Source organism: Aethina tumida, chromosome 3 (assembly GCF_024364675.1).
Source record: "Aethina tumida isolate Nest 87 chromosome 3, icAetTumi1.1, whole genome shotgun sequence".
Taxonomy (NCBI): domain Eukaryota; kingdom Metazoa; phylum Arthropoda; class Insecta; order Coleoptera; family Nitidulidae; genus Aethina; species Aethina tumida.
Window position 1 is genome coordinate 28686626 of NC_065437.1, and position 16460 is coordinate 28703085.

The 16460-nt window shown below is 31.2% G+C and overlaps 1 protein-coding gene across 2 annotated transcripts in view; it reads right to left on the reverse strand.

The window, feature by feature from the left end:
* Nucleotides 1-347: 347 nt before the first annotated feature.
* LOC109599970 (acetylcholine receptor subunit alpha-like) overlaps nt 348-16460 on the reverse strand; it is a 72328-nt gene continuing 56215 nt past the window's right edge. The window contains exons 5-13 of one of the 2 annotated variants that reach the window (XM_020016026.2): nt 12705-12814; nt 6593-6773; nt 5378-5493; nt 4928-5096; nt 4471-4607; nt 4271-4417; nt 4077-4211; nt 3357-3588; nt 348-2562 (exon numbers count right to left, since the gene is read on the reverse strand). In XM_020016026.2, coding sequence (XP_019871585.1) covers nt 2365-2562; nt 3357-3588; nt 4077-4211; nt 4271-4417; nt 4471-4607; nt 4928-5096; nt 5378-5493; nt 6593-6773; nt 12705-12814 — 1425 coding nt within the window. In that variant the 3' untranslated portion in view covers nt 348-2364. Of the gene's footprint in view, nt 2563-3356; nt 3589-4076; nt 4224-4270; nt 4418-4470; nt 4608-4927; nt 5097-5377; nt 5494-6592; nt 6774-12704; nt 12815-16460 lie in introns of both variants that reach the window. The other variant, XM_020016025.2, reaches the window with a different exon arrangement.

The window sequence follows — 16460 nt, forward strand, 5'->3', positions numbered from 1 at the left end:
CTAGATTTTAATTCTAATTCTATATTCACGTCAAAGTTTTTTTTTAAATGCACAAAATCAATCGTAATTAACGAACAACCTGTATAAAATATATAAAAGTATTAATAATTGCTCCTTATAAGATGGTCCTTGGTTAATGTATGTCAAAAATGAACTTTCTGAGATCAAATTTGCTGGCTTTACAGAGATTTCAGTTATATGATCAGTCTGTAAAACTATTGGGTTTAGGTACAGCATATGGTATAGCACGCAGAATTAAAAAAAAAAAACAAAAATATAGGGGGTGTTCAAGTCAAATCAAGTTATAATTACTATAAAAATTTCAAAGCAATACCTTTTTCCATAAACTTATAATGATTAAATTAGGTGAATCACCCTGTATAAATAAAATGCGGTAAGAAAGGTTAAATAGAGAGTTGAGTGGATTTTTTTTGGTGGAATTACGTGTTATTTAGAGTTAGTGTTTGCGATTTTAGTGTTATATTTAATAGAACTTCAAAAAAAATTGAATAACAACCCATGTAATAATATTTATTGTATCAGCTATGTTATAATATACACTGTTTAAATTAACACACATATAACATCATATTAATGGTTGATGCCAGTTATGAGAGAGACAGAAAATTTTATTAGAAAATTGAGGTTATCAAAAAGTTATTGAAATAAGTATATTTTTATAAAAATCGTTTTATTAATAAAGTTCTTAGTTACAGGATATATAGAAATTATTTATATTTTATTTTTATACCGATGCATTATCAATTATATTATTCGGCAGCTTTATTATTATTTAGTTCATCTTATTTATAACTAAATTTTTAACAATGTGCATTTTCTAAATTTTATAAGTAAAAACATATGGCAAAATACTAATAAAAATCTTTAAGGATAAAATTAGTGTTTATCTGAGCACATCTTAAAAATGTGTACCATATGTATTTACTGTAACAACTAAAATTACATCAAATCAGTTCCTTTCTAACGAAACTGAGTTCATGCTATATTACTTTAGATATGTTCTTACATACAACAGTAACAAAATAACAAATAATACATCCGTTAAACATGTTGTAAATATTTATCTATGTTAAATAAATATGTGCAAAATTTCACCTAGATAAAATCTATCTTACTTTTAACACTTATTATATATAGTATGTAGTCATATCTTTAATTTAAAATAAATTTATTTTCATATAGATTTTATGCATTTTTGTGTTAACAGAAAAATATTATTTTTAATAAAATATAAATTTATTTTAAAACGTTTTGGTCATTATAGTTGACTTTTACCACTATCACTAAAGTAACACCATGAAAGAAATCAATTTCTCGCTTTAATAATTTTTAATATTTTCGGAAATATGTTGTGACAAATATTCGGAATAAATATGAGATATGTATGGATTTAAATGATTTTTTTACTCTGAGAATCGAGAAATTTATTTTATACCCATGATGTTGAATAAAGGGATTTTACATTTTAATATCTTTATCTTATAAATTTATGTTAACCATTTATGATCTAAGAGAATTACTATGCAAACTTAATGAAAATCCCTATATCCTATAGTGGGATGAGCAATTATTTGTATTTATATAATATTGTAAGTAAGTCCCAAGTCTAACTTGCAAATGTATTCATTTTTAAATATTGAACAATTTAAGATTTTAAGTTAGACTTAAGAATATAATATCCTGTACAACCATTCGATTAAAGAAGTTTTCCAACAATTCCCCTTTGCAGCAATATGTATAAAAACGTAAAATTTGCATACTAATACAATTGGCAGCGGTATGTTAATGGAATACACAGGATACTATTACTACGTTACAATAATTTTTGCTTAGTTTTACCTTTAATAAGTATTCAATTCCTTTTTATGACGACTAGACACGCTTCTATATTTACTAGTCAACAGAATTTATTTCTGTTATCACAAATTAAAGATATATAAGAACTCTGCATCAACTTTGAAGATGTTTATAAAATTAATATTATCCATTTATTTATTTTTGCGATGTCATATTTTCCAATTTATTAAATACTTACAAATGCAAATATATTTTGTAATTATTACGTATGAAATAACTAGTAATATGTAATATGAAGTTTACTTCATTATTTTGAGCGAATATATTTTCATAAAAATTCGTAGAGTAGTAAAATTTGTAGGCATACTGTATTGTTTTTCGTTAACTGTTTTTAATATGCAATCCTACATATTTTAAATTCTTTCCGTTTATGATACAAATTGTCGGACTGACAATTTAAAATTCATGTGCAATTAATTTAAATGATAACATATTTATAATTAAAATTCTATTTCGTTACAATATCTAAATGTACGGTCCGATTTATTACAAAGATGAAGCTATATGCGGTTTAGCTGTAGTGGAAGCAATTTCGGAAAGACGAACATCAATTGGACGCCGGTCATCGTAAAGGGTGGGAGCTTGAAGAATTATGCCCGCAGTTCCAACCAATACTGCCAAGGTGAAAATCCACAAGAACAATCGATCTAGGACCATGGCCACATATTTCCAATCTTCTTTTACCTATAAATAAAAAGGATGTTAAAAAATAAAAGTTAACACTGACGTTAATGGTTCCTTCACATTAACAACTCATGATCGATTTTTTTTTCAACCTCAAAATGCAGCACCATCTTTTTTCCTCTAATTTAATTTATGGTGCTATTTAAAAGTACTGAGCCACAAGTCTCCAGAGTAAAGCTAATGCATATTTTGGCTACATCCGTTTTGTGTTAATAAATAATGAAGCCCTTGATCTAGGGCATTTTACCTAACATTAATATTTTGTGTTCACCGGCTTGCTCAACAGAGGTACATATTGAATACGTTAGCTTATATTTACAGTTTTGGTACTTTGGTTAGTTTTTTTAATCTGCAAAGTAGTTGCTTGTGAAATAATTGTTTTACTCGTGATATAAATTATTGTCGTTGGGCTCGACTAAAATTATGACTGCAATTTAGTAAATCCGGTAATAGCGAAAGATTGCCCCAATAAATAAAGTCTTAAAGTGAATAAAAACCTGTCCACCTTCATTGTATTAAATATGTATTCGTTAAGTGCTCGGGGTAGCAGCATCTCTCAAAAGTCTACGCTTCAATTTTGTTATCAAAATGTAATAGTGTCGCCTTATAACATGCCCGTGTACTTCGGCTGTAATGAAGTTTGTTATAATGTACGCTGCACAATCTTGTCTAGACGAATTTTTTACGGGCAGTAAAAATAATGGTTTTTTGTTTATCTACAATGTCAGAATTATTCATTGTTTAATATATTTGTATTTTTGCGATTAATGGTGTAATTAATTTAAATTATTTACCCTTGTAGAATCTTCTTCTCTCCTTGTATGGTCCGCTATAAATCTAACACCGTCTATGGCTTTATGAACTTCAGGGCAATGATGCCATGGGTGATCGCCTCTACACAGCGCTTCTTCCAAAGGTCCTACACCTAATTCATTACCCAAATCTTCGACCAAGTGATGGATCAAACCAGGAGGTGGAGTTGTGCCATGAATACGGCAAGCACTTAATGCTCCAGCTTCTAATTCTCTATAAAAATTGAATTAATTATATAATATGGATAGCTGATTATTATTAGTTTAAAACACAAATACCAAAGTATTAAAAATTTGATAAAATATGTAGACATTTGGAAGGTAATTTAGGTTTGTTAAAAAAGATTTACCAAAAATCTGTATTTTATTATTCCATGCTGACAGACTGACGAACTATATTCATAATATCTCATCTGTTATAAATCTCCATCTTAATAATAATTCTAGAACACGATTTATTTCAACGATTTTACCCAATTACGAAATTAAGGGCATTCGGAGGATCGCCAGCGTTTACGAATTTATGGCATGAACCCGGAGAGGATTAATTGACTTTCAATTTCCCTTAATTATTCAAATATAATTAATCTCTAAGTTCTAAATCTTATTTTCGATTGTAATGAATTTGTAAGTGTTGCCTTGCTAATTGCTCGAAATCTTTAATATTTGAATTTATTGAATTAAACAAATCAATAGACATACCTAGGAGTGAGTTCATCACGTGAGCTGGCACTAGGAAATAATCCAGATGGGTCCTCAGGAATATCGCCTGCATCGGAATAAATTCCTGGATCTCGCAGTTCTAGACCATTACACGTCCTTACCATAACCCTATGACTAGAACTCATGCTAAAATTACTAATTGAGTTTTATTCAATTCGATTAATTAATTATACCTTCTTCTATCCAACTGGTAATGTGGCCTCCTCATAACCAGCAATCTTGGAAGTATATGGATAAAAACGCGTCTTACCCACGGGGCCATTACGTGGGTTTGGGGTGAACGGAAGTGTACATTTAGCACCACAACTGTTACACATATACTAAAAGAGACAAACGTAAAGTACGCAAAAGCATATGTAACTCAAACACCTACCTAAATGTATCTAGAATCATCGTGAACAATACAAACTTGCCTAAGAGAGGCACCACCAAGGATGTTGGTGGAATGATCTCTGCCAGCAAGAGGAAGAACACAGTGAGCGACAGTAGGATGGAGATTGATAAACTCACCTGTAATATTACAATTTTATTTGAACCAAATAAAAAATAATAATGCATTTCTTAAGATGATTCTTGTGTATTTTATTGTATAATAAAAGACATGTTTTATCTCGTCATATATAAACTCATGCATAATTGACGAAGTGGATATGAATATCACACCTACGTTTTTATTCGGAAAGACATAATCCTTGATATATATCGGTGCATTAAGTTACCTTACTTGGGAAACTTCTTTTGGCTTTTAGAAACTTGTCAATAAAACATAACGTGCTATGTTCTTTATTACAATGGAATAATTTTGACCGGAATTTAAATAGAAAACTTACTTTCTCTCCACTGTCAGAGGGCAGGTAGAACACAAGTACGGTAAGGAAGGAAATTCCCATGCAGGGGATGATGAGATTTACTGTGTAAAATAACGTTTTTCGCCTCATCGTTATGTTAAACGTTATGTCGAGGTACGGTTCATCACAGCACGTGTAGAACTTTTCATTCCTGAAAAATCATATTATTAAATATTCTGTGAAAATTCCATTCTGGTATTAATGACAATGAAACAATCAACAATCTCTCAGCCACGCGAGGATAACAAATCTCCGACAATTGGAACGCCTCTCTATACGCAAAAAAAATTATATTTAGATATTTATATACAATAGGTCTCACGACGACGCATTGAAATAAGGCTATAGGGAAACTGAAACAAAACGGAAATGATAAACGATTCAAATCAGGACAGGATGCGGGTGAAAAGTGATATATTTTATTATTTGTACCTGATAGCAGGAACTTCTAGGATATCCCATTCCACAGAAGTGTAGAACTCGGTCAAATCGATGCCGATCTCCACAGTGTTTGCACCCTTTATTTCGTCTAAATGCCGGAGGTCCACCTGAATACAAATGCGGTAATGAACTGGTAGTTCTCGAGAATTTTTTAATTCTAATTTTAAAAGAATCTTAACGAATAATTATAACGTACAAGTATAAAGTGGTTCAATTTTATATTTCATAAAATGGGTATGCAACTTCAATACTAATTTACATTATAAACATTGCTCTGTAGAATAATTCTGTTTATTATGCTAAATTTCTCGATATTATTCATAGTCTTCCTGAATCTGCAAGGTATTTCAGACGTGTTTAAAGTTTCGTGAAAGTTTTGACGCCAACTTACACTCTCACTTTCGACTCCAGAATTTACCCGGATAGAACTACAAACCAAATTAGTTTAACTAGTATCTTTCATCAATTATTGCTGAGTATTATAAACCTTGGAAATAGAGGATGGACTATTTTTCCTGTTGGTAAATAATGCAGAAAATATGCATATAACCTGTTCTAGGAATTAATTGGAAAATAGCTGTAGAGTCGATAAAATGGACTGAAAGGAATCTTGATAAAGGAAACGAAGGTAAAATTAAAATTATAATTCCTTCCCGTATGGAATGGATCCTAGTCATGTAGAAAGATTGTTAGGAATGGACTGTGTACGCCTGGCTTCTTCCAGTTATTGGTTTTCTTCAATTAGATACCATCGCTTTTCGATTTCCCTTTCACGTTCTAGAGGGAATTTGACTTTTCTACCCAATTGTACATTTCCCTGATTTTATTCTAAAGGAGTTTTATTATGTGCGACGACAACTCTTTGACTGATTGATTGGTTGAACAAAATTTCAATAATTCATTTGTGTACAGATTACTCGTGCACATTAGACTTTCCAGAATAAATTATTATCACTATTAAATCAGATAGTAAACTAAGAGAATGTCTTTAATTAATTGCTATTTTCTTAGATGAATCCAGCAATAATTAAATTGTAAATATCAAAGTTCAGTAAAAAATAATTAATATTTATTTATTGTATATTTGAAATTATCCTGGTAGTATTTTAAGTTACGAAGTAGAGTAAAATTTGTTTAATCCGTAACAAAAGGAATAGGCTTTCTTGTAAAAAATGTTCTACGTCCGGACGTATAACTTCGATTTACCTGAAATCCATCGTAAGTCCATGATCCGAACTTCATTACACAAGTTTGCTCGTCAAACGGGAAATATTCCACGTCGATCTCGCACGATGACTTATAAATTGCCGGCGGCTTCCATTCCACGCGGCCAGTGAAGTTGAGTGTCGCCTTCGTAGCCAGAGTTACCTCAAAGTTACCGTCGGCGCTGCAACAAATAAAAATTTCGACGTGTTAACAATACCCTGAGATATTTTTACTGACAATAAGAACTTTTTTAAAACCGCAGTTCAGCTCAAGACATATTAATTCCCCACTTTTATGGAGATTAAACTTTCTGACGCAAGTTTTATTACATCAACAAAGATGGGTTTAAATTTAATATCACGTTTTAGTAGTCCCTTTTTCTCCTCTGCACTTATGAACTGCATATTTATACGTTAATTTAATTAAACTAACGCACAGTGACAAAGTACGTTAATTAAATAGTAAATAAATATGTACCATAATATATTTTGTTGTTAAATAATCCATTGGTCTATTAAATGTTTTAATATTAAATTAAATTCAAAGCATATACATGGGATGAAGTTCTTGAAAAAATTACCCTCTCCTAAGAATAATATTTCCATTTAGGTTTAACCACATAAAATCTGTTACATAAGATAATGGCCACTACCTTCTGTATAAATTCTCTATTATGGTGTGCAAAGTACCATTCCCAGAATCGAATGGAGCCCCCAACCTTTCCAGGCTACCTAATATATATCAAATTCATTGTGATTTATTAGGAAATTTTGGTCGAAGATGCGAATCTAATTTTGCTTACATATAATAACATAAATTAGATTTCATAATATGTAAAGTTATGGTGCTCACACAATAATTGGATGACAAAATCGTATGTTTTATTAGGATCTTTGGGAGAGAGTAGGACAAAATGAAATAATTCGATTATGATTATTTTTTATGAAATATAATCCTGATTCATGATTACAACAAAGTAATCAAAAATCATTATAATATGAATAACGATTATTATTCATTATTCAATCATCGGACATGAATAATCCCGACTACAGCGACACAGTTTGAGCAACAACGCGTTGACAAACTTAAGAAAATTTCATTATTGTGGACCAATACTGTATGTAAGTGTATGTACTAAATTTAAGGCAATTTGAGCGTCTATTGACGCTGAGGTTGCAGTACGCATACTATTTTTATTGAATGAATTGAAAACGAGAGACACTATAAGGTGTAAGCCATATTCAGTGAACTAAATCTTTATGGATGATTTATACTGTATTTTGAGCATGTGAAGCGAAACAAATCAATCTTTACTTGCTTTATTTAATCTTGATGTTGGCAAACAGGTTCAGGTTTATCTATCACGTCCTACATCAACTCATTAAAAAAAACATTAGTTAAATGAAAAACTAGGTTACAATAATATATATTTATTGAAAACTACATGGCTTTCAAATTACATTTTTTTGTGTATTCTTTTGACGGTAATTCATTGAATCACATCAAGTAAAATTAAGGGTACCTTCTAATTCTAATTCAAGTCGAATGATGGCGTTTATATCAACTTCACCGGATGCTTCAAATGTTCCGGTAAGATCTTGTTGTGTGAGATCATCCGATGTTGATGCGGGGGTTACAGGCACACTCGGCGTATGTGTCACATCCGTCTGATACGCATTGTAATGTTGTTGATAATAATTTACAGATTCTATGTTTACTTGAAATTGAGGCGGTTGCGTCGGGTTTAAATTCCCGTTGAAGGTATACTGTTGCTGTTGTTCTAAGCTATGTTGAGAACAATTATAAGTTTGTTGTAGCCTCGGAGTTTCCCTTATGGTATCCAATGGACAAACAACGTTAGAATATGATCTGGGTCTAAAGTGACTATCGACCGGATTGACCACAAATGCAGAATCATTTATTGGAGGATGTATTTTTGATTCAGACTTCTTTCCAGGTATTAGTTTTTTTAAACAATCCATTGTTCTGCGAAGTGCTCCTTTCTTTTTTCCAGAAGAAGTAGAACTTGTCGATCCGGATCTTCTTCTAGTGTACTTTGCTACCATTGGATCCGTATTTATCATCCACCAGGATGACTTTCCTTTCTCATCATTTTGTATCTTCACAAATTTGTTGTGCAAAGACAAGTTGTGCCTAATTGAATTTTTCCATCCCAAAGACAATGGACCTTCTGCCCTGTCCCTGAAATAGGGAATGTGTGTAGTCATCCAAAGATATATTTCTCCCAGTGTTAACCGTTTGTTTGGACTGCTGTCAATTGCTTGGGTTATCAAATCGGCGTAACTCAAACTACCCCAAGGATTTCTGTGACAATAATTGTTAGTCTCAGGAACCAGTGCTGCTTGATGATATTGATGGTATTCCGTAGGAGTGACCTTTTGTCGCCTCGGCCAAGTATTCGATGTATTTGGATATGGTTCATGAATTTCTTGTTTGGGTACAGAGAAACAATTCATTGTGTCTCTTCGACTATCACAGGTGACAATTTCTTTGGACGTACTATTTATATGATGTAAGTGGTATTTCTGATACTTTTCTCACCGAATAGGTAACAGATTAACTTGCACCTAGTTATAAATTTTATTACTTTATACTACATAGAGATTGAAAAAGTAAATGTAATCAGATTAAAATTATGAGTAAGAGTTATTAATGACATGTCCGTTCTAGAAATTTACTACCCTGAATAATAAATGTTGGAATATTATTGATTCAAATATACTCAAAGTATTTGATTAAAGTTAAACGTAACTGCGTATCAAGGGTACACACACATTTACAAAAATACATTGTTAAATACACTAATTTAATTATTTATAATACCATATTTAAAATGTATTTAACAAAAAATAAAAACTATATAAATCATTACCTTAAATATATTAAATGCACGTATTGTATATATCCACATTGGTTGCATGAAATAATTATTTATAATAATTGATACTAGTTTTACCTAAATTATATCTCTTGAGGAACAATAAGAAATAAATTATTGCCTTAGGTCTTTGGCTTTGAGTAATTCCAGAGAGATAATAAATAATCCGGTATTGTTAACCAAGAATGATAATCATATCATAACCTTTATGACATATCTAGTTTTAATCATCAAATTCGGAAGTAATCTGCAGGATTAGATTTAGACATTAATATAAATCTCCCAATTTAATTATTAGATTTATTAAACTTTTGTTAATTTTAATTAAACAATTAAATAGATTTGTCTGATAATGTCAACATGTACAAATTTGATGCATAACTCTACCACTTTTAATTAAATGACAATATTTATATTAAAACTTTAATTAGCCTGTATTTATTGTAAGAAATGATATCTGCTGAACAATTACACTATTATTTTATTTACTTTACTAAATTTCATTCATTAACAAGCACTGGTTGTAAAGGAACTTGGAAACAGAAGACAAACTAATATCTATAAAAGCAACAGACATTGTAAAGAGCAGACGAAAAAAGTCGATATTTACTTGCAATGGTTCATAAAATAAAGTCTAGAAACACTACGTAAAAAGACGTGAACAATTAGTGACATTTTTTAAATATAATAATACTCCTGGATTATGTGTTTCATAAGATGAAGAAATAGACTTATGTAAACAAAATTAATTACACTTTTTTAATGAATTGACACTTTGTGTGGTAAGTCGTATTCACCGTACTCAATATATATAATCATTATACATGATTTATATTGTATTTTGAACATGTGAATCGAAATAAAAATACATCAATCACAGGAAACAAATCAATCTTTCATGCTTTATTTAATGTTGACGCTTGCCAACAACTGTGCTAGCATGTCACACTTTTTTGAGTAAATATCTACATTTAAGAAGGTATTACTTAAATTAAAAAACTTATTATTTGTAATAATATTTATTGAATCAATTTATGTAAAATTTAAAGAACCCTCTAAATGAAATCGAATGATTTCGTCTAAATCATCCATTTCTTCGGTTTGTACAGATGTCCCGGTCAAAAATTGTTGGTTAGACTCGTTTGATGTTGAGACAGGGGATATTGGGGAAACCCTTGGCACGTATTGTTGCATATCATTTTGGTAGTGTGTATTGTACTGTTGTTCATTATAATATACAGGTTGTGTAGCCACTTGAAATTGCGTCGCCTGCATATGTCCATAGTTGCCATTGAACATTTGATGTTGCTGATTACCTTGAGGATAATAAGATTGTTGTTGAATTGGAACTTCCCTTATTGTATCTAACGGGTATACAACATTAGAATACGATCTGGGTCTAAATCCCTCATAGACCTGATTGTCCAATGTGTTGAATGTGGAATTGTCAGTTGGTGGAGGTACTTTTGGTTGGGTCTTTTTTCCGGGGATTAATTTTTTTAAACAATCCACGGTTTTTCGCAGGGCACCCTTCTTCTTTTTGGATGAAGAGGTGGAACTTGTTGAACTAGTCCTTCTTCTAGTTGCTGTCGGATTCGCATTTATCATCCACCAGGATGACTTACCTTTCTCCTCATTTTGGATCTTTATAAACTTGTTATGCAAAGACAAGTTATGCCTAATCGAATTTTTCCAGCCCAAAGACGTAGGACCCTCCGCCCTGTCTCTAAAGTAAGGAATTTGTGTGGTCATCCAAAGGTATATTTCTGCCAGCGTTAATCGTTTAGTAGGACTGCTTTCAATTGCTTGGGTTATCAAGTCGGCGTAACTCAGGCTGCCCCACGGATTTCTGTGACAGTAATTGTTAGTCTCCGGAATCGGTGCTGGTTGCTGATTGTAATATTCTGCACTACTGATTTTTTGTCGCCTCGGCCAAGTATTCGACGCATTTGGAAATGGTTCGTGTATTTCTTGATTATTAGCAGAGAAACAATTCATTTTGTTCGCCTCGTTGTTTTGACAACTGCTTTGAATCGTCCAAGGACTAAATGTTTTATACGGTTGCATATAGAAAATATGAATTAGGTAAAAAATTAAAATAATCCCAGTACCTGTAATACGCATCTAATTTTATTACATTATATGTTACACCATTTATTACTTGCATTGAATGCCAGTAATTTTTCTGGTTAAATTTTTGTACAAGATTTATTAACGTCATATCCGCTCTGGAAACTTAATATCTCGGTTGACAAAAATTGGAATTTTATTGCTTGATAGAATGGGGACATGTTGGTATATAGATCATAGAGGTACGTGATAAAATTTAAACTCACACAAATCGAATCTAGGTTCGAGGGGCAGACATAATTGGAAATGTGTGTTTCATTTTTTTAACTAGAAAGTCGAATCATGCTACAAAATCATAGAGTTTACTTAGTTTATTTAGTTTATTTATGAACATACTAAACAAATAAATTTGTTAAATGTTTTCATTGATTTATTTGGGACTTGTTTTGTGGATCTAAATTTGTAATAAACTCTTTTAATTTTATAACATTTTATTGCGACCTCAATGTAATATTGAGTCTGAAATCTAAAATGTTTCTAGTTCACTTACAGTTAGTTTAAGCCAATTAATAATATCTTCGGCGCAATGAACAAACACATGAACGGCATGTATTACTAAAATGACCTGAAGCTTATACTCAGTTCCTTCCAGTTTTAAACAAGACAAAATGCTCATGGGACGTAGTTGCGGGTTTCAATGTTTAAGATTCAGACACAGGCTTAAGGATATTGTACGAGTTAGTACGCAGCGAATCACGTTAAGTGGTTTTCCAACAAAGTAACGTCTCTCATATTTCGTTCGGAGTAATGTGTTTACTAATAAATACAACCGAACACATTTAAGTTTTACTCTCCTTAAATTTATAATACTTATTTCAATTCACGGCAACCTTGTAAAATGTGGCGTATTTTAATTGCGGTATAATTACGAGATGGGTTCATTACTGAGCACACTGAAGAGTCTAGCGAGGAATGTAAATTGTGTCTGGAATATGTTGACCAAACTAAAATATAACGAGGTACAAATGTAAATATGAATATTTTGCCATGATGAGTTGCATCGTTTGCATGAAAATACATGTACGTTAGGTGCATTGTTTGATGTGACGTTTTTAAAAAGAATTTATCTTTGGCACCTACTTGTTGTAAAGGACGATATCTGGCCTCCATATGTGATCTGAGGGGACATGTAACATCTCGACTCCGCCATATTCCTTCGGGTCCCATTTGAGCTTGTAGTCGTACCAGGACTGAAACATTTAAACCATTTACTTAAATTAATATGAATGGAGTCCAAGTTCTATGTAATTTAGTTTCATAAATGTTTTGTCGTCGTCAAAGTAATTTCATAATTAAACTTTTTGTGAATAACTAGCTTAATTTAGATCCGGATCGTTAATAAATAAAAAAACATGCAGATCCAAATAGCTAAACACATGCTTTTCTATTTTTACTCTCTACACTTTTATTAAATCATACTGATTAAAATAACTATGAATTATTAGGAACAGTCTTAGAGTTCACATAAATAAATAAATAACATAACCAACATGTTATCATACTCATTTGAAAGAAAATGTTATAAATTTAAGAAGTTTGCATAGAAGAAGTAATTTTATGTAATGTAGTATGAAATAGAAATTCCCTGGCAAATCTAATTTTCTGCCCTTAACACTGTTTCACTTGACAAAAGCTATATTTGTTCCACCAACACTGATTCTTGTTATTCTAGTTAAAAGGAAAGATGGTAATTAAATTAGAAATTTCTGAAAAATTGTTTTAGTATAAAAGCATTTCAGTGTTTCCAATGTATTGTGAGATACTCTTACTCTTACCTAATATATATGTAATATAGAGTTTCAAATAAAAAGTAATTAATAAATCATTGTATTAATAAATTATATTCTGCTAAATTTAAAAAAAGTAAATGTTGGAGTTACATTTACAAACTTATCTCTATTAATTTGCAATAATTAAAATAGTATAATCTCGTGATTCTAAATACTTAAGTATATAATTCTTTTCAGTTTGTACTCTTTAAGTTGTTAAATGAAGTTGGAGCTAACTAGAACATCGTAATTATATTTTAACAAGCTTCAACGTTTTTCAGAACATTATCTTCTCCATACAGATTAATGTATGTTACAAAACTACTAAGCGGCGTGCAGAAAATTTATAAATCCAATTTTAAGCCTCTTTATGTTAAATAATTAATATACTTGTTTAACTGTTTAATACAGATGTTTCGTTTAATTTACCACGTTTAGTAGCTGCATAAAACCGCAACAGAATAAATATGATGCAGCAAAATATTATTTTCCCCTAACAAATTAATTCTCTAGGAAAAGAGTGAAATACGTAATACCCTTTTAATAACATTTCATTCTCCCATAAATAATTTAGAAGTTTTTCAAAGAGATTTAGTGGCTTATTCGTTATCTTAATGAGTTTAAATGTAGGGTTTTAAATGATATTTGTTTAGGAAAGGGCATATTTAAATAGCTAGTTATTAAGACACAATATTTATCTTTTATTTATGGTTGAAAATTAATTTTCAGTAGCGTTGAAGCGGTTAATTGAAATAGCGACTGTAATAAACCATATTTAAGGTATAAAAAGTCGAATATGGAATTTTACGTGGCGAAAATATATGTTTGCAGTTCTGATTTGGAAATATTGCAAAGTAAATTGATCTTCCAATTTTATTGAGACTTTAAACTGAGTCAGCGAACTTAAGGTACGATTTCCACTGCGAAATTTTATATCCAGACGTGAGGTGTGTTTGTAAGGAATCACCAATATAGCCGGTCACTTAGTATTTAACGTTTCTTTTGTAAAAAGATAAAAACGTGACAGATTAGCGTGGTATAAATCACAGAGATAAACGCCATGCACAATGTGTAACGTGGAATATTATAGAAATGTTGACAAAACGTTTAGCACGTTTAAAAAATGTTTTGAATGCCGGAGTGTATTGGTGTTCTTGAGATTCGGGGGCCCGAAAATCTGTAGAAAAAAAGCTGATAACACATATGTCAAATAGATATTTACCCAAATCAAATTGACTGAACAAAATATTCATGATACTAATGCATCAGACTTTTGCACAAAAATGAACCGGTCCCTTAAGTACCCTTCGGAAATTTCAACGGGCCTAAACTTGATTTCCCTCTTCAAGGACTCCCGCCCCATCAATTTTCCTTATAGGTTAGCATTTACATTTCTTTTATCTATGTGATTTATGCCAGGAATGCTGAGCATTTCTTTAGTACCCATTATTGATTGCTTTATTATTAGCCTTTTGATTTGATGTCATTATAAACGTTTTTTTTTTAAAGAATGAAAAATTGGAGTATAATAATAATTTTATCTGCCATTTTACACTCAAATATCGATCACTTTTTCAGACATCCAATTATTTTTGGGGTGAGACCATGTGATGTGCAAACATTTCGTCAATGTTAATTCTGACACATGCAGATTTGTTTCGAAACATGTTGCGTAACTGAAAACTTGAACAATGCAAAACTGCATGCATTACTGAATTTGTTTTATTTATCACCTGCGACTTGATTAAGCTCATAATTACGTAAATTCCGCCATCCAATATTGTATGTGATGTGTGGTTTTGCATATGCATAATGGTATGTTGAATTTTCCATAAATATTTCATGTGGGTTTAAGGTAATTTTCAAGTGTGAAATTTGGGTTTTGCGTTTAATCCATTAGCGAAAATGCATATTAACTAACGAAGATACGCTTGTTTTGTTGCGAAAACAGTTTAACGTGTATTATGCACATCAAACGTGTTCCATTTAAATGAATGTATAAAGAACAATTGGTAATACTAGCTAATTCAAAAAACCGCTATTTTATGCCTTTTGTTTTAAAAGTCGTAACCGACGAGGTAATCAGCATTAGCTTTTAAACTTTCAGAAAACCCTACATAAGTATGCATGTGATGCAGTTTACAATTTCAAATGGGGACATTTGTACCACTAATGCTTATATACAAGAATGTTTAAAATGCTAATATACGAAGGTCTTTGTTTATTTTGTAACAAAAATTACAATGTTAGGATTATGCTATAATAATTTGTTTTTCTAATTACATAATTGATACACAGGGTGACCCAAATTTATTGTCCCTGATTGTTAAGAATTTATCAATCAAATCAACACTTATTTTTGGCAGATTTAGAAAAAAATTTTAGTTAAAACTTATTGCAGACACGACTCAGAAAAATCTTTTTATAGCCACTTTTTTACGTAATATAAGATATTTTTCAAAAACAGAAATATATGTCTACTATTGTATATAAAAATACCCGAAGTCTTCTTATAAAAAAAAATATCCTATTTATCCTTCCAAATCTATTTCATCCATTTCAAAGTACTCCCCATTCGGTGGAATATACTTATTCCAATTTTTTTTTACGTCCTCGAAGCAGTCTAAATAGTTATTTTGCGGAATGGCTTTCAACCTTCTTCAATTCGGCTTTTACCTCTTCAATCGACTCAAAATGATGCTCTGCAGTGGTCTTTTGAGTTTAGCGAAGTGGTTGTGGAACAATATTTGACTTTTGGCAAAAAACTTACGTAAAAAAATTCAGTATTTTTGTTACCAATCGAGATTTGATTCATTTGAGGCTCAAAATATTCTTAAAAATAGTAATAACTGATCCTTTCGATATACCAACTTCATCAGCCAGGTTTATTATTGTTAATCGACGGTTTGCAAGGACCAGTTCGTTGATTTGACTGATATTTGCTCATCAATTGATGTGAGTGGTCATCCAGGGCGCTCTTCATCTTCAACGCGTTGTCTGCCTTCTTTGAACATTTTGTACCAATCAAATGTGGTTGTTTTTGATAGAGCTTGGTCCCTGAAAAGGT